Genomic DNA, 24053 nt, shown 5'->3' with positions numbered 1-24053 from the left:
TGTCTTGTGTGTGCAAGTAGTAGCGTAGGAATGTGTAAGTGTTTGTGTAGTTGGGTATGTGTGTATGTATGTTGAGAAATGGCAAGGTGTGTGAGAAGTTTACATGAGAATATATGATAACGTGACAGTTGGTCATGAGTTACCAGTCTCTATATGTGCTTTAGATGATGAGCATTGTTGTGTGGTGCTGTGGAATTTAACAGATGAATGATATCATATATCGTGGTGAATAAGGGTAACAATGTGAATTATATCTTATGATGCTGGAATGTGAGTGATATGTTAAGTAATATGGTAAGGTATGAATAGTGGTGGTAGCACTACAAGAAAAAGGCCTATTTGCAACGGACCAATCCGTTGCGAAATAACCCTAATCCGTTGCTTATGTACAGTTTGCAACGGATAGCCGTTGCAAACTGGTGCGTTGCTTATATGGCGTTGCAAATGAAAAAATATGCAACGGATCGGCGTTGCTAATTTTTATGCAACGGACGTATATTTTTTGCAACGAATGATCCGTTGCTTAAATGAGGTCCACGTGGCACCTGTTTGGTCAATTATGAGACGGATTTCCGTTGCATAAAAAATGTTTTCCGTTGCATAGTAGAGGGAAAAGTCAACAAATTGACTTTTTAAATTAATGGATAGCCGTCACAAAACCTGTAATTTCCGTTGCAAACACAAATGCATTGACTTTTTCAATTAATGGATAGCTGTCACAAAACCTGTAATTTCCGTTGCAAACATAAATGGGAGATTCAAGCAATCCTGCATCCATTTTCCTCCATTTCGTTACGATATCAAACAATTAAACAATAAACTTTAAAGAAGCCAACAATATAGAAACTTGGAATTGTTCATTTAGCAAATTTAAAAGAGTACATACATTGAAAACATCCTCAAAAAAAATCCATACGTAATTTGCTAAGCAATTTCGTTGTCTAGCTATTATGGAGTAATCTAGCTAATTAGTTGGGATTGATGTCGAGTTGCCACTTCCACCATCATCATTGAAGTCGTCTCGATTTTGGAACTGGTTGCTATCACAATTTGGGTCAAAGTCAGACCCAAACTTTGCTTGTAGAAACGCCTCCATTCTTTGTACTTTGTCTTCGAGCACTTTGTTGCGGAGCTCAGTTTCAACATTCTTGCTCACAAGTCGAGGTAGTATTCCGGGCGAATAATCCTGGTCGATATTGTTGGACTCTCTACTTCCAGTAGCCGAGCGTTCAAAGTAATGCTCGCGTGCGGCTCCAGTACCAAAAACTAACCCCTTCTTATTAAAGCCGCATTTTTCAAGGTAGATTTTATCTTTATTGATATCCGTTTCACCTTGAGATTGAAGGGCGCTAATTTCTGCCTCAATAGATACCTGAAACATAACGGATAACTGAATCAGTTAAGACAATCCGGGGCTCTATATCCTAGTCAAGTCACCGGATTCATATGCTTCAACTAACAGGATTCATAAAATGGTAGCTCTAAATGCTCTATGTCCTATGCTACTACTATTTCTACCTTCTTTTGTCTACTACTATACACACACAAATATAAAAACAAAACTCAAATATCAAAAGTCAACAAAGAGATCGCTTTCAACGAAGTTGTGACATTTTAGAATACTTGTCTAGAAATGTATCATTAACCTGGTATCTAACAATTTGTATGCATAAATCCGCAACTAAGGCAAGGCAAGGTATTTACAATATAGACCATGTCATAGATTTATGTATTCTGTAAAAGAAAGAATAGCCTCCTCTGCCACAGAAGCCTTGGTACTACAACAACTAACCAGTAACCACTACCTAGCTGGCCCTAATACTAATTAACTGGTCCTTGTAACTCTTCAAGACTAAACCATTTTCAACAAATTTAGAATGTCTAATCACTTATACTTTCAGACTTGCAACAACTAACCAGTAACCACTACCTAGCTGGCCCTAATATGTATAACTAAAAGAAATGAGCAAAAGAATATGAGCATTGATATATTTGTATAAAGTAAATATATAGAATTCAATGAAATGGAGCAAGTACTTTATTTTTAATCGCGGCTTAGTAAGAAAGAACTTATCGCTCCATGAATAAGCTTGCTTGTTCTAATTAAACAAGAAACCATTTATTAAACAAGAAACCAATTAATGGTGATTTGGGGAAGGAGGAACAAAAAAATTAAGAAATGGAGCTTTGAAAATGAAGAAATAAAAAAAGATGGTGGAATTAAGAACAATTAAAATGGAGGAAGGAGATCTGGGAACTGGGAAGTATGATAGACCTCGGAAGAAAAAGAAAAAAAAAAAAAAAAAAAAAAGGACCCACAACATTATCACCTGAAACAATATACGCCCAACAATCCACCATACTTGCTTCAGAAACAAAAGAGCTTACTGCATTCACCTCTGCTCATTATAAGAGGTCTCTCACTCTCCCCAACCAGGCATGAAAAAAAGCAGACACGGAAACACATATACTCGGCTTTACACCAAAACCACAAGCCTCACACATCCCTCCATTATATTTCAATACTCGGGTTGGAATCAAAGACAACCAGCAAGACGAAGTTTCAAAAACATTTAAAAAAATCAAAACTTACAACGTAATCTTCAGCTTTCTTTGAAACGTATCCTCCCGTCTTCTTCGTTTTTGTTGCTTTTAATAACTCAATTGCAGGTGGGTAATCTCCTCCATTAGCCTAAACATGGTAACAAATTTAGTTTAACACACAAACACTGAAGGAAATCCCATAATTGAACTTATAATGATAAATTTGTTACTTACTAATTTCTCCATCACTAGTAGAGAATTCATTCGGCCCATGGTATGCGTTCCTAAAGCTTTTCCACCTTCTGCATTTGATTTGCGATTGGCCTGTGCTTGAGCTGATTTTTTTTTCCCTTCTTCGGACTGTCTATCAAATAGCAATTCAGCATGGAGTGCATCACCCATCCATTTCGGCTGCTTCTTTACGGCCCGACAAACCATGGTCCTTAGCCGTGTTTTGAAGAGTTTGGTAAAAGCAGCTCTAACTTGGTCTTCCTCATCTTTAGGATAATCCACTTTGCTCTGTTTATTCAAAAATAGAGAACTTACCATCATCGAAAAGTAATGTAAAAAACGCACCATAGCAATATCACAATCAAAAGTTTTATACTGAACTACTAACCATAACCTTTAGTGTCATCAGTTAAGTAGATGTACCTTAAACCACTTCCAATACTGTTCTCGTCGGGCAGGTTTAGTTTCACTCCAATTTGGGCCATGTTCATGATAATTACCTTTCACTGTCTTGGTCACTAACTTCGATACCTCCGGATGTTCAAACCTGTAGGTTATTACAATCACACTAAATGTTTATATTTAATAAGCAAATCAGTTGTACATGTAATTCAAATGCATATTCCAAAAGGCAGTGCATTTCATTCTACAATAATACATATTTACATGAAATTTCCCCCATTTCACTCACCACTTATACTCGATGGATATTCTCAACTTTTGAGGGGGTGATTCACGGAGCTCATCATCGTCTTCGCCAGATCTTCGTCGGTTGCTTCGTCTTGAATCTGTCATTATTGATCAACTAAAAACCAAACAAATGTTTAAAGAAATCATTAAATATCATTAAAAAAAACCAGGAAGGCTAGTGGAACACTCATGCAAAGCTTAAAACTAATATAAAGAAGAAAAGAATGAAATTAGTATAAAGTTCAAAAGCATGATCAGCATTTAGGTGTTGTTAATACCATTACTTTTGTTGATGATAATCGTCGTTTCATTACTTCCGATTTATAAGAGTCTTGAATTTGGGAGTTCGGGATCCCTGTTGTTATAAGTATATTAGTGAGCCTCATATGCATTTGATTTCGTCTAATCAAGGTTGGTTGCTCGAAATGCGAGACCATATTTTGATTGGCTGCTCAGAAATGCACCCTAACACACTAACTGGTTGGTTGCTCAGAGTATATGGATAACCAGATTTTGATATATAGTACTAGGGATAGATTTCAACTTAATAATAAGAAGAGGTTTGCTGGGCATATTACGTGGTTGGGATGGTTTAATCAAATTCGGGTAGATGGATTATTATCTTAGTGTTTGCTCTTGTAACTTTTACATATAATCCTACACCATTTTACTCATACCAACTAATAGTAGCAGTTAAAAAAACTACTAGCACATCCTTATACAAATAGGTTGATATGAATGACATTAACACACATTTCTATTTGTTTGATTCATGTTGGTGTCACTTAACTACGATAATTTGCCTCACAATAAGCCTTCAAAGACTGTCACAATTTAATGCAATGTTGTTTTTGAAATTGACCTGTCTGTGTTCCAACTTGAATAACTCAAAACCTGCTGGATATTTTAGGGTAATTCTTTTTGGAGATGAAATCTAACATCATTGGCTTTCATTTGATGTATGTTGGGTATTTTTAGCCTTCCTGAACTAAGAGTTATGGATTTTCAAAGTTACAGCAGTTGTGCAGGAAGGATCTTTGTCATTTTAAATGACTGTCGTGTTTAAAATTCAATAGCTGAAGATTTGCTCAATAATTTTGATTTATTATTCTTGGAGAGGGAAGCTGAAATCCTTAGCTTTGTTTTAAGCTATCACTAGCAATTTATTTCAACCTAGAGCAAGAGATATGAATTTACGAAGGAACGACTTAAAACCTGAATTGCATTTCGAACCAGTTCTGATTCACCAAGGGGAAATGATCCAAGTTATTAAGGAAACTGTTCAGATTATTTATCCAGCTTACCTTCCATAATCCTTAAGGTACTAAGCTACAAGAAATACCAGGGAAGATTATGCAAGCAAGTTCAGAAGGTCCTCTAACAATTGCAGAAGTTCAAATCAGACTGAAATCAAGCAACATTGTCTTTGCCTAGTTGATTCAGTTTCTTGCTTTGAGTAATTAGGTCCTAACCTCTAAAATAAAGACGTTGAGGAGGTCCTGAAGGTCCTTAATAAAGCAAATACAAGACTCAAGGAGAGCCACACACTTTGATAAACTATGATTTATTGCATACCCCTGGGTTTGACACTGCAGAAACTAAACAAAATGAGATATGCTAGAGGACATATATGAAAAAACAAAAACTATAGAAACTACAGAATTCTTTAAACGATACTAAACATCATCATCATCATCATCATCGTCGTCGTCACTATCATTATTAATGTCAGCATTTTCATCTCTATCACTATCGGGGAAAAGCTCCTCATCTTCTTCTTCCTCTGCCCACTCCTTTTCTTTATCCTTCTCATCCCCCCTATCCTCCTCCTCCTCCTCCTCGTTGTCCTCTTCGCCCTCCACCACCACCACCACCTCCTCCTCCTCCTCCACCACCACCTCCTCCTCCTCCTCCTCCTCCTCCTCCTCCTCCTCCTCCTCCTCCTCCTCCTCCTCCTCTTCTTCTTCATCCTCTATTATTGATAATGCTGGCAGTTGAGTGACTACATTTTCTTGAAAGATTCGCTCATCCACGGGAGCGTCGATATGTGATCTAGCTTTAGTTTTAAATACAGCTGACCATTGAACTTGGTCTTTTTTTGTGTTTGGATAAGAAATATAGCAAACTTGCTCCACTTGATATGCCAACACGAATGGTTCATATTTCGTATATTTTCTCTTACGATTGACATCTACAAGCTTATATTGTTCATGAATCACCATACCTCTAGCAGAATTATCTAACCAATCACATTTAAACAATATAGCCACATAACTGCCGTGATCACCGGTATAAGTCAACTCAATAACTTCATCAAGGGTTCCATAATAGTCGGCTCCTTCAGTGGAACTAACACATACCCCATTGTTTAACGTTGCTTTAGATACATCTTTCCCATCTTTAAAAGCTCTAAAGTTATAACCATTGATGGAATAGCGTTTCCAAGTTCTTACTTCTCTTGACGGGCCCATTGCTAGAGATATTATTAGATCATCGGTCATGGTATCATCATTCACCTAACAAGATTTTAAAATTTTATGTTTACTAAATTATTAAGGCTATTGTAAAATAACCCATGGTTGGAGGATTCACTTACTTGATTTCGTAACCATTGTGCAAATTCTGATTCGAATTTATTCCCCAAATCGAAGGTGAAAGATGAGGATGTTGTTTACTTAGAAATTCCTTAAACACCACGATCATCACATAATGAATTTATAATTTTAATCACTATACAAATAGTAAGTTTAGTTTTAACATGAAAATTAAAAGTTTGAAATCAATTATTTTACTTACGTTTCATAAGGATTCATTTTCTCACAATTACTTAAAATGTACATGTGAGCAGATTGGTATTCTTTGTCAACAAGATATCTCAGATGGCACTTCCCCGAGGGTTTTCCCATATGATCTTGAAAAAGTTCAGGTAAATTTGATTCAGGCTCAACTTCGTCACAAACATCGAGTTGTTTGGCTTTTGTGTCTATATGCTTCTCATAGTAGAGTGAACAGAAATTTGAGATTTCTTCAAGTAAATAAGCGTTGCATATGGAGCCTTCGACCCGTGCTTTGTTACCAATTTTTCGTTTCAAATGATTAAGAAACCTACGTGTTAAGTAATCAGTATATAAGATTTCAAATTATTGGTGCATTTATCTAATATAAATAAATAAAAATCAAGGTGTCAATGATTACCTTTCAAAAGGGTACATCCATCTATATTGTACTGGTCCACCAACTTTGGCTTCGTAAGGCAAGTGAACCGGTAAATGTTCCATGGAATTGAAAAAAGACGGTGGAAATATTTTCTCTAATTTACACATGATCTCAGCAATATTATTTTCTAGACGTGTCATGTCATCAATTTGAAGAGTTGATGCACACACATCTCGAAAAAATTGGCTAATCTCAGTTATCGCACACCATTCATTCTTCGGAAGCAAATGCTTTAGAGCAACAGGTAGTAGACGCTCCATAAATACATGACAATCATGACTTTTCATGCCATGTAGTCTTAAGTCCTTTAGGTCTACACACCTACTCAAATCAGGAGCATATCCATCCGGAAACTTCAAACTGCATATCCAGTTACAGAGTACCCGCTTCTCTTCCTTTTTAAGAACAATCATATCTCCTTTCCGTCGGGCCTTACAAATTAATTTAAAGTCTTTTTGTGCATTCGGTTTAAAACTTGTTTTATTTTTCTCATCCATAATCGTGTGAATCATTTGTTCAAAGAAATTCTTTTCAATATGCATCACATCTAAATTATGTCGAATTAACAAAGTCTTCCAATATGGAAGATCCCAAAATATACTTCTCTTCCACCACCCTTCCCTTTTCTTTTTCAACTTCAACAACTCTTCATCAGTTGCATCAACAATAGAAGGTAGATGCTGAACATGCTCCCAAACTTCTTCACCGGTTAGTCTAGTAGAAGCAAAATCAGCCTCCACGGGTCTATCCTTTCGGAAATGTTTGTTATCTTTCCGAAAAACATGGTCAGGCAATAAGAATTGTCTATGACAATCAAACCAACTCCACTTTTTACTATGTTTAAGACAAAAAGACTTACATTCATTAACCAAACAATATGGACATGCATGCTGACCCGCTGTAGTCCACCCAGATAACATGCCATATGCTGGGAAATCGTTGATTGTCCACAAAAGTGCAGCTCTCATATCAAAATTTTGCTTCCTCGACACATCGTACGTTAGCAGCCCATTTTTCCACAAATCCTTCAACTCTTGAACTAATGGTTGCAAATATATGTCTAAGTTTTTCTTGGGATTCTTGGGACCGGATATAATCAAAGACAAAAAGATGAATTGTCTCTTCATACACAACCAAGGAGGCAAGTTATATGGGGTCAACATCACCGACCAACATGAGTATTGCTTTCCAAATCTATTAAACGGTGAGAACCCGTCGATGCCAAACCCCCAATCGCACATTTCGAGGGTCATTCGCAAAATCAGGGTGTTGTTTATCAAAGTGCTTCCAAGCCTCTCCGTCACTTGGATGAGACATTATTCCATTGGCACGAGGGTTCTCGTAGTGCCATCTCATTTGTGCCGCAATATCTTTATTTGCATAAAGTCTTTGGAGCCTAGGTCCTATCGGGAAATAAAATAATGGGTTTTCGGGTACTCTTTTTCCATTTAAATTAGATTTAGATTTGTATCTATCGGCCCCACACTTCTTGCATTGCTCAAGTTGATGATCATCATTCCAAAAAAGCATACAACCAGTGGGACATGCATGAATCTTCTGATGGGGTAGCTGGAGAGCTTTAAGCACTTTTTTGGTCTCATAGAAATTCCGAGTCATACAATTATTGTTAGGAATCATATCCCGCATATATGACGCGAAACCATCTACACACTTATGCGGCATATTAAACTCACATTTCAAAGTTAATAACCGCGCCGCAGATTGCAACAAAGACATCTTACTGCCTTCATACACAGGTTGTTCTCGCTTTTTTAACATCTCAAAAAAGCGGTCACATTAGGGTTAGGAGATTCGTCGACTTCTTCAGCATTAAGGGCCTCCTCCATTATTTGTTCAATGTTATCACGTAACGCATTATTAACCATCTCTTGATAGGGGTTGTTAGGCTCAGTGATTGGTTCTTCTAGTGGATACTCTTCTCCATGACACACCCAATAATAGTAATTATCGCAAAATCCCTTTAACGAAAGATGTTTCTTCACCTCCAATTCACTTAATAGTACGAAATTGGTGCATTTTTTACAAGGACAGCGAATTTTTTTGTTGGTTATATATTCATTTTGTTGCTTAGCGTAATTAATAAATTCGATTACGCCATTTACATATTCAGCCCTAATTTTTTTATTAGCATCCACTCTCTCGTACATCCACTCACGCTCTACTCTCTTCATTTGAAATCTACAAATGGTTACACAAAATAAATTTATAAATGTATATATATACAGTGAATATATTGAAAATAACAAGAGAAAAAAAACAATTATTACATACGAACCGTTGAAAATATCAAAAAGAATTGGAATTAAATTATTTAATCTTATTATTAATACTTTTTTAAAAAAACAATTATTACATACAAATATTCTCAGCCTCTACCTGCAACACGTATACTCCGTAAATTATTTGTAATTTTAGTTTATATTTTGCTAGACTCATTCCTTTAGTAATTGAGGATTAGTTTATCTGAATCCGAGTGTAACTTTAACATTAACAATAATTCATTTTGGATGTTTATTTTAGTTGATTTAGTAGATAGTTGTATTATTTTAGATATAAACCAGTTCAATCAAAATAAATAAAAACAACAAAACTAATGTATTCAACCTAAATAATCTATATATAAGTATAATAGAAGAACCACTATACATCATAATAACCCGTTTTAAGATATGATATTCCATTGCACTATATGATTGAAATGATTTTGCTAACTGCCTTAAAAAATAATATTTAATTCAATTCGTTTTGATATTCTAATTTCTATGTCGCCTGTATAGTGTTAGTTTCTTCTGAGTTCTGACAACAAGAAGCTCAACGCTGATTTATTTAGGCAATTCAAATTTTGCTGCTCTTTTTTTATCTTTACATTTGTAATTTTCCCCAATTATGTTATTCTAGCCCACGTTTCCAAGTTACAAAGTTTACAAACAATCAGCCACTTAAGAATGTGAAAAGTTGACTCCTATATGTAATTCGTGACGGATGTCTTTGAGTTATTTTTGCCCAATTATCAGAAATTCGGACGGCTTTAACTGGAAAAGCAATGGTTGATCATTTTAAATAGTCTATGTCGCCTGTATACTGTATTAATTTGGCAAAACTTATTTATTGGTGCCATGGTCATATTTATTTGATAGTTAAAGGGTAGTTTATATTGTAAGATACACAGTACTGTAAATTTTAATGCCTGATTTGTTTTTTTCTGTTAATTATTACCTCCAAATGTCTAACACGAAATCATAAGAAACAACGTCACTAATCACCTTCGGATACATGTCAACCCACACTCAAAGTCGAGAAGCCTAGGGCTGCGTAATGAGCCTTAACATTGGCATCTTCATTATCACACCTTACAAAACTAAAAGAAATAGAATTAAAGCTATTACCTAGGTTAACAATTTTCGATGTCACCTTACCAAGATAACTATCATATATATACTATTGAGTATAATTGTCGAGTATGTTATTATTACCCGAATGATAGTCAAATTGCATTCATTTGTAAATGAGTACAAACACTCCTTCCATTTGATAGAAGCCCCAATTTTCTCGACCGGAAAAGAGAAATGAAGTGTGTATTATGGAGTACTTTGTATTTTTTGGATAAAGTATTTTTATTAGCTACCTTAGTTGGCAATGACAATATCACTCCGTACAAATTACTCCCTCCGTTTTAATCATTTGTTTACCATCTTTATTCTTTATGAAAGGTATTTTAATTAAAGGTAAACAAATGATTAAGATGAAGGGAGTGATAAGCTTTTGCCGATAATCAACTTTATCAAGTTCATTGTTTGGAGTCAGTGTGTTTATTTGATAGAAATGGCGCTCCTTTCCCCCTAATCATTGAATAATTTCCATTAAATTCTTCCTGTCAATGCAGGTTCAAAATCTATGCCTTCAATAGATATCAATTAGTGTTAGGCTGACTCATGTTTGGAGAGGCATGTGATGGTTGCCTTTGATGGTACTTGGAAGTTGGAAACATGCCGAGGAAATGATGACTGCAAGTCTTCCATTTATATCAAAGTTTGCAACAATCGTGCATGTTAATTGGGATTATGAGGTTAGTGGAGAGAGCATATATGATTCGGACCTCGGTCAAGAAGAAACCGTCTACACTTCGTAGGGGTGCATAAGTGCCATGGAAGCCACTACACCGGTTTTGAGAATGGGCTTTGATAATACTTGAGCCTGATGGAACTTATTGAAGCTACATTAATTGAGGTTATGAAGTCAATGGTTCGCTTGCCAAAAAAGAGTCAATGGTTCGCCTATAGGTCGCCTACTATCCAAAGATGGAAATCAGAAAATACAAGCACGGCTAAAATTTCACATTCACATTAATAAAGCATTCTTAATTTTTTATCATTCGGGTTTAATTTTCGATATTCATGCCCAACATTCAAGATGGTAAAACAACGATTCACAGATAATTACATGCTATGAATTATTCAAATAATATACATACTAAACAAATTAACAAAAATATATTAGGGACAAATAATTATCAACACATATTTCAAATAATGAATTACTCAAATTATTACTATGAATTATTTACAGAAATCCCATAATATATACAACAAATTAACAAAAATAAACATACTTTTGACAGCACGGTGTTGGTGTTGAAAGACGGCGACGGAAGGAGCGGCGGCGGACGAAGGAGCGGCGACGGCAGACAATAACGCAAATTAAAGACACGATAAGGCAAATTAAAGACACGATGGTGATGGTGGAGTGACAGTAGCACGGTGGCGATGGTGGTGGTTATCGGTGGAGAAAATTGGTGGAGGAAGAGTAAGGGTTTTGGTGATCGGTGGAATAATTGTGAATTGAAAGGGATTTTTTTGTAATAGGTAAGTATGTGAATGGCGGTTGGGGTTTTTTTATTTAATTAAGCTTTTTTTTTTTTTTTTCGGAAAAGGAAACCCGCGCATGACGCATATGCAACGGATAGGCATTACAAAATCCGTTGCATAAATTAACCAGCTATAAATTTATTAGGCGGGTAAATAGATATGACGCATATCCGTTGCAAATTTTCATTAAGCCGTTACATAATTTAATATCCGTTGCAAATTTTCATTTAGCCGTTGCATAATTTAATATCCGTTGCAAATATAATAATATCTGTTGCAAGTAATACTTAGCAACGGCTTATACAGTTCGTTGCAATTAGTCCGTTGCAAATCAGCATTTTTCTTGTAGTGTAGTTGATTTGCCGCATGTAATGCTTAATTAAATTGTATGCATATGTTGAATGATGGAATTTGATATGTCTAAGTAAAAGTAGAGTAATGTTGTTATTATATGTATATATGTGAGTTAAAAGTATGCCATGGTTGGATTGCATTGTAAGTTGTTTGGAGTATGGTCGGATAGGATATGTAGTGTTCGGTTGCGGTAAGTGGGTTATATGCAAGCTAATGTTAATGGATAGTAATCGGAAGGAAATAATCAGTGACGAGTTCCAAGTATACCATGGACTCCGAACGAGTTGTTATTTTGCAGGAACGACTAATCGAATTCGTAATCTTTGTCTTTGTTTTAACCTTACTCGACCGAGTACAAGTGCCTACACGACCGAGTAGGCCTTACTCAATCTAGTAGTGGGTCACTTGATCGAGATCGTAGGAAAAACAGAATCGTGGTTTATTCTGACCAGCCGGAACTCGATCGAGCAACCCCAACTATTCTCATTTTTTCCTTCATTCTATTCTTATTTTTTCCTAAAATTCAAAACCCTAAAATCCTTCTAAACCTTTCTCCTATCAATGTTTTTGGGTAATTAGTGATTGAATCCCCTTGAATCCTCCTTGCTATTTCACTCAATCTTTTTGCAACTCACTCAAGGTAAGATTGGTACTCTTTTTCTTTGTTTTAATCAATTAGTAGTATCTGAAAGTATTGGATTTTCTAAAAAAAATCGTTTTACACCCAAAGTTTTGCTTTATAATTGTTGTATTTTGATAAGAGTCACCTTAAATCATTGGTGGTGATGCTAGAGATTGCAAAATCAAACCAATTTCAGAGTAGGTGTGGACCGAAATTTCTAGGGTTTACTTTAAAAACTTGATTTTTGTTCATCTTTTGCATATCTAAAGGAGGAAATAGAGTAAGGAATGCTATTGGTATCTTGTTTGGTGTTTGATTTTGGTTAATTTCATCCAAAATTTAGTCTTAAAACTCCGTCTTAAAAGTGCCCAAAACTGAATTTTGCCAAAATTTTTGTAATAATAATCTTTTCCTAAAGTTTATTTTGAGGGGTTAAGATCCCAATACTCCTAGCAATTGTGAAAATTTGATATTTTGAAGCTTTGAAACCGTCTTTTATGAACTTATGTCGGTAAAGTAAAGGGGAAATTCTTGTTTTGTCTTAAAAGCTTTACTTCAATTGACACTTTTCTTCACATGATCCATTGTAAGTTCAATTTGTTTATGTAAAACCCGATGTGTGTGGCAAAAAACATGTTAAAACAGATGCCATGAGCCGCAGCTGCAACCCGCCAGAGCAAGAGGTCGAGAGCCGCTGAGCCTCAGGTAGGAGAGGGGAGTTAGGGGCCTACTGTTCCACCGGTTCCTGAGTACCGTACCATAGTCTTTGCTGATTTTAAGTAAAGAGATGTGTTTGTTGAGTTGATGAGTTATCGTATGAGACCCACTAGGTGCATTAACACAGGTATTTTGGACGATCTGAAGATAGAGGTTGATGTGAGACATATCTTTGAGACCCTGGGTTTGGCGGGGTTATAGAATCTTAGGAAGCACTCCTAACCTTTTCTAACCTTAGAGTTTATGAGTTCCTTTGCTTATGATGCGGTAGCGAAGACCGTAGAGTTCCGTTTGATGAACACCAGCTTTCTCTTGACCATGGACCGGTTTGCTTCTCACCTTAGACTTGCGCGACCCGAGAAGGGATCTCTTAGAGATATCCCGACTGGGTTTGGTGCTACAAGTTACATGCTTTATTTTACCGGTAGACTTGCCCCGACTTCAAGTAAGATGTTGATTAGTGATGTTCAGCATGTTACTTTGAAGATCTTCCTCCAAGCCCTGACTTGTATACTTTATGATAGAAAGGATGTGAGTATGTTAAACTCGCATGCGGTTGTGTTATTGGTCGCCTATCTGAACCCCACCTGATGAGTGCAGCGCATAGCCTTTAGTGCCCCGGCCATCGTGTGTGCTTTTTTGGCTTTGATGGCCACGTCTTCGACCCGATACCTAAGTTGTGGTGCTATTTCTACTCGTTTAGCAGAGAGGTTGACTAGCTTTGAGGCCTCTTCGGCTCTCAAACCTATGGTTTCACTTGTGCCCACTTTGGACAGGGCTTACTTCATCGGCCAGAAATGGCTGAGGGTGGTGGGTTAGCTTGGAGGGTGAGGGGTATGAGTTGGATGAGAGTACCCGACCCAGAGAATCTTCTTGTGACTGAGCCTTTGACTGCAGTCGTGGTTGCCTCGGACTCAGATGATGATGCCGCTCCTACCCGACGGTATTACCTGATCGCTGATGACCTTTTGGATGTGACACCCTCATTTTTTAGCATTAAATAAACACGTATATTCTACAGAAAAACTGACAGGATATGTTTGTAATTGGTTCAACTAGATAAAACCTGTAATTTTAAAAACTTTTCTAAACCATTCACAAACATCTCCAAATGAAGAGTGCCAAAACCTGCAAATACTAACAAACTAATTTACATATTATGGCTAAAGTCGCGAGAATATAGTGATTCAAACCAAGGTAAAAGAGGGAGACATATGTCCCTCCAAAAAATAACACAACCATATGTTTAAAGGTTTACTACAAAATATAACCAAACTAGGTCCAAGGTTCTTATGCTCACTAGCTCGTCCGTGTACCCCATCTAGTCACCATCAACTCACAATCGCATTTTATACAAACACGAAAGCCACAATTCAGTGGGGAGTAACTTCGAGTCCTCCCAGCCACGAAATGTCATATTTAATATAACATGTAAACATAAGAATATGAATACGAATCACACATAGCCTTAGCATATAGATGCTAGACAATCGTGCTTACCATGTGAACAACAATATAACAACACTTAGTTCTAACATGTGAATACTAGACCGACTCATACTACACTATCATGCGAATCACATAACATCGAGGAATCCAAACTCTATCAACCATAGCCGGCTTGCATCTCACCTTCTATGATTCATAGAATCACCATACAAGAAAGGACAATATATCAAAGACAGGCATAAGTTCTTAGCACCGTCAATAGTCACTCAGAATCTCGAGTCTATACCACGAGGTAGGGAAGGTAATCGAACCGGTATCTTGGCTCGAGGTTCTATCAAAACATGGCCAAGACACAACACAACCCTAGTACTAAATCACAAGCAGACCTAGACATGCGGATACACACCACCGCACCCAAGACCCACAATTTTTTTAAAAAACAAAGTGAGTACCCTAAGGAGTCCACCAAAGGGTTGGCTAGTACTTAAGCTGGCCACTTACTCTCAAAATAGGTAACGAGGTCATGCCCCAACTTGGATATAAACCCACCAAGTCAGGAACACAAAGGCTATTAAGCAGTGAACATATACTCGTCAAAGACTATAAAGGCCTATCTATGACAAACACAACAACCTGCAAGAAGTATTCAATACCAATTCCATTTCAAGCAATATTAACAATATTAAAGGTTTCGGGGAATCTAAGGCCGTTTCTAAAATATAAGAACCCATTCAAAACCACCAACCACATTTGTGAAATAAAAACATAATTAATGGCCTAAACAAGAATAAGGCCAATTATCCATTTTTCACAAAAACTCATCCAACCGAATTTTTACCCGCAACCCCAGCCCTGCGACAGGTACGGGTTCAATCGCGGCTGACCAATCACACAATTGACTGACATCGATTCAGTCAAAGGGACTAAGGCTCAGTTTTCGGCATAATCATCCAAACATTGCAATTATCGCTATAAAATTCATTTCAAGCCTATTCTTTACAATTTCATATCATAACCTATCGTAACATGTGCTACTACCAATATAAACATAATTTTACCATCAACATTATATTTACTACTAACATGATTCTTTTCAAAAGATTACCCATATGTTACTTATACTAAATATAACATTAATAAACCCGAAACGACGAACAACGCATGAAAAATCACGAAAACAACGGGGCCGACCGGGCCAACCTGGAACTGGCCGGCCGCCTGGCTCTTTGGCCGCCACCCCCACTTCTTCCGTTCTCCGTTTTTGTTCATTTTAACACCGTTTTAAGCATCAATTAATCATTCCCAATTCATTTCCATACTAATATGTGAACATAAACTTACAAAAGACATGAATTTAACACATATTTTCATGTGAAATAAACCACTCAATTAACATACACAAAATCATACAAAAAGCAAAGAATGTGACATTAATTCGTCGAGTAACTCGAAATATGTTACCTTAAGCAACAAAATGAGCAATTAGCACCTTGAACACCAAACCCTAATATGCAACTAGCCACTATCTTCAACTATATACGAGTCTCCAAACTCGTCTTCCAAATCTTCACCTAAATAAACAATAAAAACACAATTATAAGCACTAATAATCAAAACCCTAAAAATGGTGGATAAAATAAATTTAGGGCAAATGAATTTAGAACATACTAGGATGTTGGAAATGAAGAGAGGATTCCAAATATATAATCCTTATGAAATTTGGAGTAGAAACGAGTAAATTATGATGAAAATAGCGGAAAAAGCTTAGGTTTTTAGATGAAAATGGTGTTTTTAATTTAGAATAGTTTAGAATGTCCTAGGAAGATGTAGTTGGAAAAGAAAAATAAAAAGGAAAGGAGGAAGAGGGAGGTGAGCCGTGGGAAGGGGGAAAGAGGAGCGGGATTTGGCGGAATTTCATTAGTCGGTTTTGCTCGTTTCGACAATAATTAGAACCGTTTGTCAAACGCAAATTCCGACAACGCCAAAGTTCTTAAACACGAGATTACAAGAAGATTGAGTACTCATATGACCCATTTCCAAAATCGTTTGCCCAATTTTCACAAGAATTGCCATTTTTCCCGATATGCCCTTATTTCGAAATAAAAGGTTTTTACATGGTTTAAACTATTTTTAAACATTTCGAAACTATCAAAATAAATACTTTACTTCAAAATATAATAGAATTATATTTCATTGAATTATTATTACTTCAAATACGTTAATATTAAATTCTACTTGATTAATAAATTATTTCCGTAATATAATAACGGTCCGAAATTACGGGGTGTTACATTGGAGGTGATGTAGGAGCCGGTTGGGGGAGGAGCCCAGGCTAGACCCGAGGACAAGGTACCTAGGGGGAGAGGTCTTTTGCGGGTGAGAGAGATGGTTGGTGAGACTCAGCTAGTGCAGCCCGTTCGACCACGGTACCGGTACCCCAGTTACCCTTCCTCTTTTAGCCCCGAGATGCAGATGAGTGAGTTCACAAAGAGGGTGTCCAACTTGTTAGTGCTCCGGAACCTTCATGAGATTGCATACATGCAGGGCATTGGGACCAACGTGGCCCAACCAGTCTGATGGAGAGGTGTCGGGTACGATAGTGGAGTCTTTCACTCTTATGCAGTGGACCCAGCCACATAGGAAGTCCCTGAGACCTGTCCCTTCGGTTGTCTGGCACTAAGGAGAGTAGGAGGAGACCTAGGTACGGGAGCGACTACAGGAGGAGGCACATCCGGAGCCGGCACATCTGGAGGTGGAGGAGGAGATGAGGAGATGGAGGACCGAGGTGGCGACCTCGAGTGACTTCCTTGTTGATTGTTGTTTAGTAGAGTTATGATACTTGTTTTTGTTGTTTCATCGCACTTGGATTTATTTTGGTTTGTAACTGGCCATAAGGCCGTATTTTGTCGGATTTTTCTGAACTCGTAATGCAGGTGTATGATGTCGGGGTGAAACCCCGGAGATTAGATATGATTTCTTACCTTCACGTTGTGTTTTGAGGGTGACCTAACCTGCAGATACTCGATCAAGTGCCCTTTACTCGATAGAGTACCTACTGTGGATGACCTACGCAGTGGTCTGACCTATAGGTATTCGATCGAGTACGCGACATGATACCGTCGTTTTAGCATAAATACCTAAGTACTACTAATAGCAGCTAGCGGTAAGTAGGGTCGATGTCCACAGGGAGGCAAAAATGAGATTCATCTGTTTTAAATTTGTCTAAGAGTAACGGGGGTTTGAGTATGATTTCTAAACTAAGAGAGGTGGCAAGAGAAGTTGAGCGATAAAAATAAAGGGATTAACAATAAAGAGAGAGAACTAGAATTGTCGGGTCATCAATGAATGTCAGATAATTGCAGCTAAGGTCACAGATCGGCACTTGTATCGGTCTAAGGGGCAACGAATATCTCCTTCCGGTCTCAATGCACCCTAAAACACTATTAGCTTAGCTTCTGCCCTCACTAAAGCATTCTAATGTTCACTGCAAGTCTCACCTCTTCCAACCTTTCGGTCTAGGTCAAGGCTTACCAAATTAATTAGCTATATGCGTCGATTCAAGCAGCTAATTACAGTTAATTACAGTGATTAACAATAAAGACACAATTTTACCAACGGATCTGTAAACCTAATAAGCAACTAACATCAATTCATCGAATCCACTAAGTCCTAGTAGGAGAATTAGCTAAACATAACAATGGATGAAGAAAAGGAGAAAGATGAAGCAATAGAAAGCATAGTATAGAGATGAAAAGAAGAGAAATAATATTTAGAAAAAGACAGAAGGAAGATTACAAAAGAGCGAATCCGGCAATAAGAACAAGGTAGCAGCAGAAATTAAGAGAGAATACAGTGATTAAGAGTATATGAGATGTTTCTAACCTAATCCTGGACTTCCTTTATATAGGGAAGTGATTATTAACATAAAATAAACCTAACACGGGATAAAAATCCCGAGTATATAAGCTAGTCACTTGATCGAGTAACTTTATATCACTCGATCGAACAAATCCATGCTAAAACCTCTCGATCGAAGACTTTAGGTACTCGATCGAACACTTATCAAAAAGGCACATTCGATCGAGTAGAAAAAGGACTCGATCGAACAAGATAGTACTCGATTGAGTACTTTTCAGCGCACAATTCCTACTTCGCACACTGAACTTCAAACGGCCGCCATTGCTTCGTTACTAGGGAAAATAGAGTGTTTCGGGTGGCGTTGGAAAGTAAGAGGACAAACTTTCATCTCCAATTGGAATCACTTTAAAATATGTTATAGAACTCGAGATATGGCTCTTCAAACTAGGCACTAGTATTTTGAAGTTCTTCCTTTGCTCGCCTAGCTATCTTACTTATTTGCGCATCTCAAAATAGTAGTCTTCAAGCTCCGACTAAACTCATCTCGTAAATGCATGCATAAGTACATGTTTTAAGCTTGATTATGCTCATCTTCGGTTCATTCCTGCAAATAAGACAAGAGAAACCAAAGTAGACAATTCGGGGGACATTTGTAGCTAAAGACTACTAAATATGCATAAAGATGAGTGCAAATATGGTACAATAAGTCTATATAAAATGCACGCATCACGACAATCGATCGAGTAGCCTATTCCGAACTTGATCGAGTGCCCCCCGTGGACCTCAATACTCCGTTCTCTTGGACTTATGGGAAAGATTGGTTGATTATGTCTTGTGTCGTGATTGTTAATCATGCTGCTATATTTCTTATTACGCTACATGTGTTATCAAGGTGGTTTATATTAGTTTCATGTGATGTCATGCTTTTAGCTAATTGCTAATCTTTCTAAACGTTGGTTAAGCTATATCTTCAGTGATGATAATTTAAAAGCTCGTGACATGTTGAGTAGTCATGTTTCAAAACAAGTACTTAATTTAACATACATAGGTTTGGTAACGCTGCGTTTCATGGACTCATTTTTGGGTTATTCTCACTTGGTGTACACATATGCATACATGTCTTACAAGTAAAATTGATGCGGTAATATAATAATTGTTGGTCTCATCATATGTCGAATTGTTTTGTAATGTCAAGATTATGTGAAGTTATCATTTCGTGTAGTGTTGATATCTCGTCTTGAAGGTGAATTTCGGGGACGAAGTTCATTTTAAGAGGGGAAGAGTAATGTCGCATGAGAACAATGACAAACATATGACAAAAATTTGACAAAAATATCATGTTTTGGGTAGGTTGTTGGTAAAAGTTTAGTATGATGTACTACATTTTGTTAACCTAAAATTTAAATTTTGGTACCGTGAAGGTAATGTACGTAATTGTTGAGTAAAATTTATTAAACAATTCGAATTGTTAAATTGTTGGGCAATATAATTGTGTGTAAATGCTTTAAATCAATGTTGAATCAATTCTTGTATAATTGACTAGTAATTTACTATATATTGGATGTTAATGGGTAATTGTTGGATGAGTAAGTAGAGTGTTCGTGCCAAATGTGTATGTTATGTGTGGTGCATGGAGTTCTGCGGTGTTAAAATTGGTCGGTAGAATGGAAGTTACAGTTGCGATAGTATGTCCTTTCGTGATTAGTACGTGGTTGATGACTCAGTAGGAAGTGGTATTTGATGGTCATGCTCACAGAGGTAGATGATGATGATGAGTAGTCGGCGTAAACAGATGGGTGGTATATGGGAATGGTTATGATTGTTCTTGTCGAGATAAGTTGTCGTCAGTTACCTTAATTCATGTTACACCTTGAGTTGTGGAGGATAACGAGTTGAACTTCGAGGACGAAGTTCTTTTTAAGGGGGGAAGACTGTAATACCCGCCATGTTAGGGACCCGTTGACCATCGTTGACTGACCTTAGACACATGTCTAGACCTTGGGAAGCTTTACTAGTTTAATCTTACATCATAGTAACCTTTGAGTTTAGGAAGCTCGATCTAGCAGGGGCTACTCGATCGAGTAGCTCTGTGACTCAATCGAGTAGAGGCCACTTGATCGAGTATGGGACAATCGAGTAAGTCCCATACTCGATCGAGTAACTGGAGTTCAGCGATAAGATATAAATCGGGAAGTCGAGAAACCAAAATTATTTTTATTTCATTTCTCCTAAACCTAATTGTCGTCACATCGCTCTCCTTTACCTATCTTCATCCTTTGGAACCCTTTGTGAGTTGAGACACCATGGGGATGGGAATCATGAGTTGGGTAGCGGTGTTGTCGCCGGAACGCTGTGTGTAGGTAAGTCGTCATCATCGTCATCGTCTTCCATAGTTTTGGTATTGGTTGTGGTAGTAGTAATAAAGTTTGTCATACTGTTTATAATAGGTGGCTATGGTGGTTGCTTGTCGTCATATGGTCATATACGGTATTGTTGCGGATTGCTAAAGGTAGGTTTTCCTACGCAGTACTGTTGATTGTTTAGTATGTCGGTTGTGTTGTCTAATTGAATTAGTACTGTTGTTTGCTTTGTAAATTGGTTGTAGTTGGTTGTGGTTTTTTGTCTGTGGTTTGTGAGGTGCGCCCTCGGCTGAGTGGAGTCAGTTGCGGGAGTGGCTTCTCGCCCTTGATTCGCCCCTTGTGGAACCCGCCACAAGAGGGGATGTGCACATTAAGGAACATGGGTTTGCACTCGGTAAAGATGAGCGGGGCTTAGGTGGGAACGGCTGCGGTCCCCCACTGGCGGTGTGGATTACTGTTTGCGGCCTTAATCTGGAAGGACTTGACCTTCAGGCAGTCAAAGGAGTGCTGGGTGATTGGAAGTGGTGTTGGATGTATGTATGTTATGACTAGTGTTGTGTGGTTCTTCAGTTACTGACCTTGTGAGGTGTTGTTTGTGTTTTCTTCTTGTGTTGTGTCTGCCGTGGTCCATTATGGTGATCAGTCGGTCTTAGCAGGTTTATATATGGAGCTTAGCTGGGTGCTTTGGAGGGACGAGTCAACCACGAGTCATGGCATGGATAGTGTCACGTAGTTGATAGTGTTATCAGTTGTACCTTTCTTTAATGAGATAACTTGTAATAAACTTAATTGTTCTTTTATTGACGATTGATATTTACTATTCCTCGGGCAACCGAGATGGTAACATCCTTATCTGCTAGGGAAGGTCTTGTTAAGGCTCCTTGGTAGATGGGGGTGTTAGAAGGCATGTTAACAAGAAGAGCAAGGGGAAGATGCATCCCGAGGGCAAAGGAAAGGGCAAAATGGGAGAATGAAGATCTCCACCTCCTCTATTACTAGATGTTGTATTAGGGTGTATTTTTATTATGTTTGTGTCGTCGTTGTTTTTTTTTATTATGTTTTATTATGCACTTGCGTGTGTCGTTGTATGTTAGTTATGTGTGTGGCTAGGGTGGGCGTGTCTCTCTAATCGATGCTCGTAGCATAAGGAGTTTTTAATTCGTTTAGCTCCATCGTTACTAAGTTTGTGTAATCCCATTATTATTAATCAAATTAGAGGATTGCTTTTGTCAAAGAAAAATGTTATGAACATTCGTTATTGTTCCTTCGTCCATCTTTTTAACATAACTCGGCTTGAATTATTATAACTTTGCACATTTGAAGGGTGGTTATGGAAATAAGTCATTTGTTTTGGAAGGGAGAAAGGCTTTTTTTCTCTTTTTAGGTAAAGGGGTGGGGTTGATGATGACGGTGTTTGTTTTGGGAGGCTTTTTTTGTTTGGGATGTGGGATTTTTTTTTGGTAGTTTGGGATGGTTGTATCTTTCTTGCATAAGAAAGGACTGCCTACGTATTCGTCAGAGAAGACAAAATAAAACCATGCTCGTAGTTCAGGGGTTTGATTGAGCAAATGGATGACACTTTTAACAGGTCAAAAGGAATCAGAAATATGGCAAAGTGCCGCAACTTAGACTCGATAAAAACATGCAATTTTATCCAGAACTTTGAGGAATCGACTTGAGAACAGGTGTTGTTGCTAGTCGTAAAGACTAAGGAAAGTTGCAGGTGTTGGGTTTCAAGGGTAATATTGCTTGAGTTGGTTTAGGTTGATTGGGTTTGTAAAATCCTCTCCATCTAGGTCAGTCAATCTTAATGCGCCTCCCGAAAGGATTTTCTTGACTAGGTATGGGCCTGCTCAATTGGGTTTTAACTTGCCCCTCGGATCGATGCGTAAAGATGCTCTAACTGACTTGAGGACCAAGTCGTCGTCTTTGATGTTCCTAGGTTTGACATTCTTGTTGAATGATATTTGTATACATTGTTGGTATATCTAAACGTTGTGTAAGGCGTTGAGTCAACGTTCATCCAGAAGGATAAGCTGCTCGTACCGATGATGAGTTCATTCTGCTTCTGGGATTTGCCTCTCTAAAAGTATGCGCAGAGATGCGATCTCTAGCTCCACTGGTTCCACTGCTTTGCTTCCATATGCTAGGTAGACGGGCGTTGCTCCTGTTGGTGTTCTAACAGATGTCCTGTATCCCCAGAGTTAAAATAGGAGCTTGCTCGGCCAATAGCGATAGTTGTCTTGCATTTTCTTGATAATGATGATGAGTGTTTTGTTTGCTACTTCTACCGCTCCGTTCGTTTAAGGACTATAGGGAGATATGAACGTGTTGGAGTGAGTGTCCTCCACAATAGTGCGTCTACATCTTAAATTAAAATATTTTACATATTTGTCAGTTGATCAACGTTCATCGGTAATGCTCGGCTGACTAGAGTTTGACGTTACTGTTGTGTGACGGCGGTGATCAACTGATCCCTTTAGGTAACACCTAGAGGATGACGCCCAAATGGAAAAACTAATTATTTGTATGAGATAAAATTTAATTAATTCCTTGTATTAATTGACTTTTAATAAGTCAAGTGAATGCATTATTTGATGACGAGTTACGAACTCGGTCCAAGGGGATTTATTATTTAATTATATGATAATTAATTAATAAATATTAATTTAAATTTATTAATTAATAGTTAATTAATTAAATTACTACGGTATTTGTGTATATTGTGAGGTGGAGGTAATTAGCTATTTAAATTTACAAGAGGTAGTAAAATTAGCTAATAAGGGTTCATAAGACACATTTTATATTGATAAAATGGTCTAATAATTACTTAATAGTTAAGTGGTCATTAGTTGGAAATTTGTAGTATTTAAGTGTTAAATAATCAAATTAATGTTTAATTATATTAGATAATTAAATATAAGACTTATAAGCATTTCTGGGATAAATGTCAAAAATCGAAATGGACTCAATAAGTCCACATTGGACCGGTTTTTCCGTTGTCTTATAAGACCTCCATGTGTCAAGATTGTTGGCATAAAACACATGTTATGTTCCCAGCAATTGTTTACATTTGATGGTCTATAAATACCCTTCAACATACATATTTGCAGGGACTAATTTTTA

At 37.4% G+C, this 24053-nt stretch overlaps 2 protein-coding genes across 2 annotated transcripts; both read right to left on the bottom strand.

The window, feature by feature from the left end:
* Positions 1 to 840: 840 nt before the first annotated feature.
* LOC141631531 (uncharacterized) lies at positions 841 to 5936 on the bottom strand. The gene is made up of 7 exons (XM_074444190.1): positions 5592 to 5936; positions 4770 to 4794; positions 3467 to 3563; positions 3199 to 3322; positions 2779 to 3063; positions 2594 to 2692; positions 841 to 1372 (listed from the first exon to the last, which is right to left on the bottom strand). The coding sequence occupies exons 1-7, from the start codon at positions 5934 to 5936 to the stop codon at positions 965 to 967; spliced, it is 1383 nt and encodes a 460-aa protein (XP_074300291.1). The 3' UTR covers positions 841 to 964.
* Positions 5937 to 6257: 321 nt separating this feature from the next.
* LOC141631530 (uncharacterized) lies at positions 6258 to 8460 on the bottom strand. The gene is made up of 3 exons (XM_074444188.1): positions 7921 to 8460; positions 6661 to 7802; positions 6258 to 6570 (listed from the first exon to the last, which is right to left on the bottom strand). Exons 1-3 carry the CDS (start codon positions 8458 to 8460, stop codon positions 6258 to 6260), a joined length of 1995 nt encoding a protein of 664 aa, XP_074300289.1.
* Positions 8461 to 24053: the final 15593 nt, after the last annotated feature.

The sequence above is a fragment of the Silene latifolia genome, chromosome Y (assembly GCF_048544455.1).
Source record: "Silene latifolia isolate original U9 population chromosome Y, ASM4854445v1, whole genome shotgun sequence".
NCBI classification, from domain to species: domain Eukaryota; kingdom Viridiplantae; phylum Streptophyta; class Magnoliopsida; order Caryophyllales; family Caryophyllaceae; genus Silene; species Silene latifolia.
Note: the sequence above shows the minus strand (reverse complement) of the source record. Positions and strands in the feature narration are given on the sequence as shown.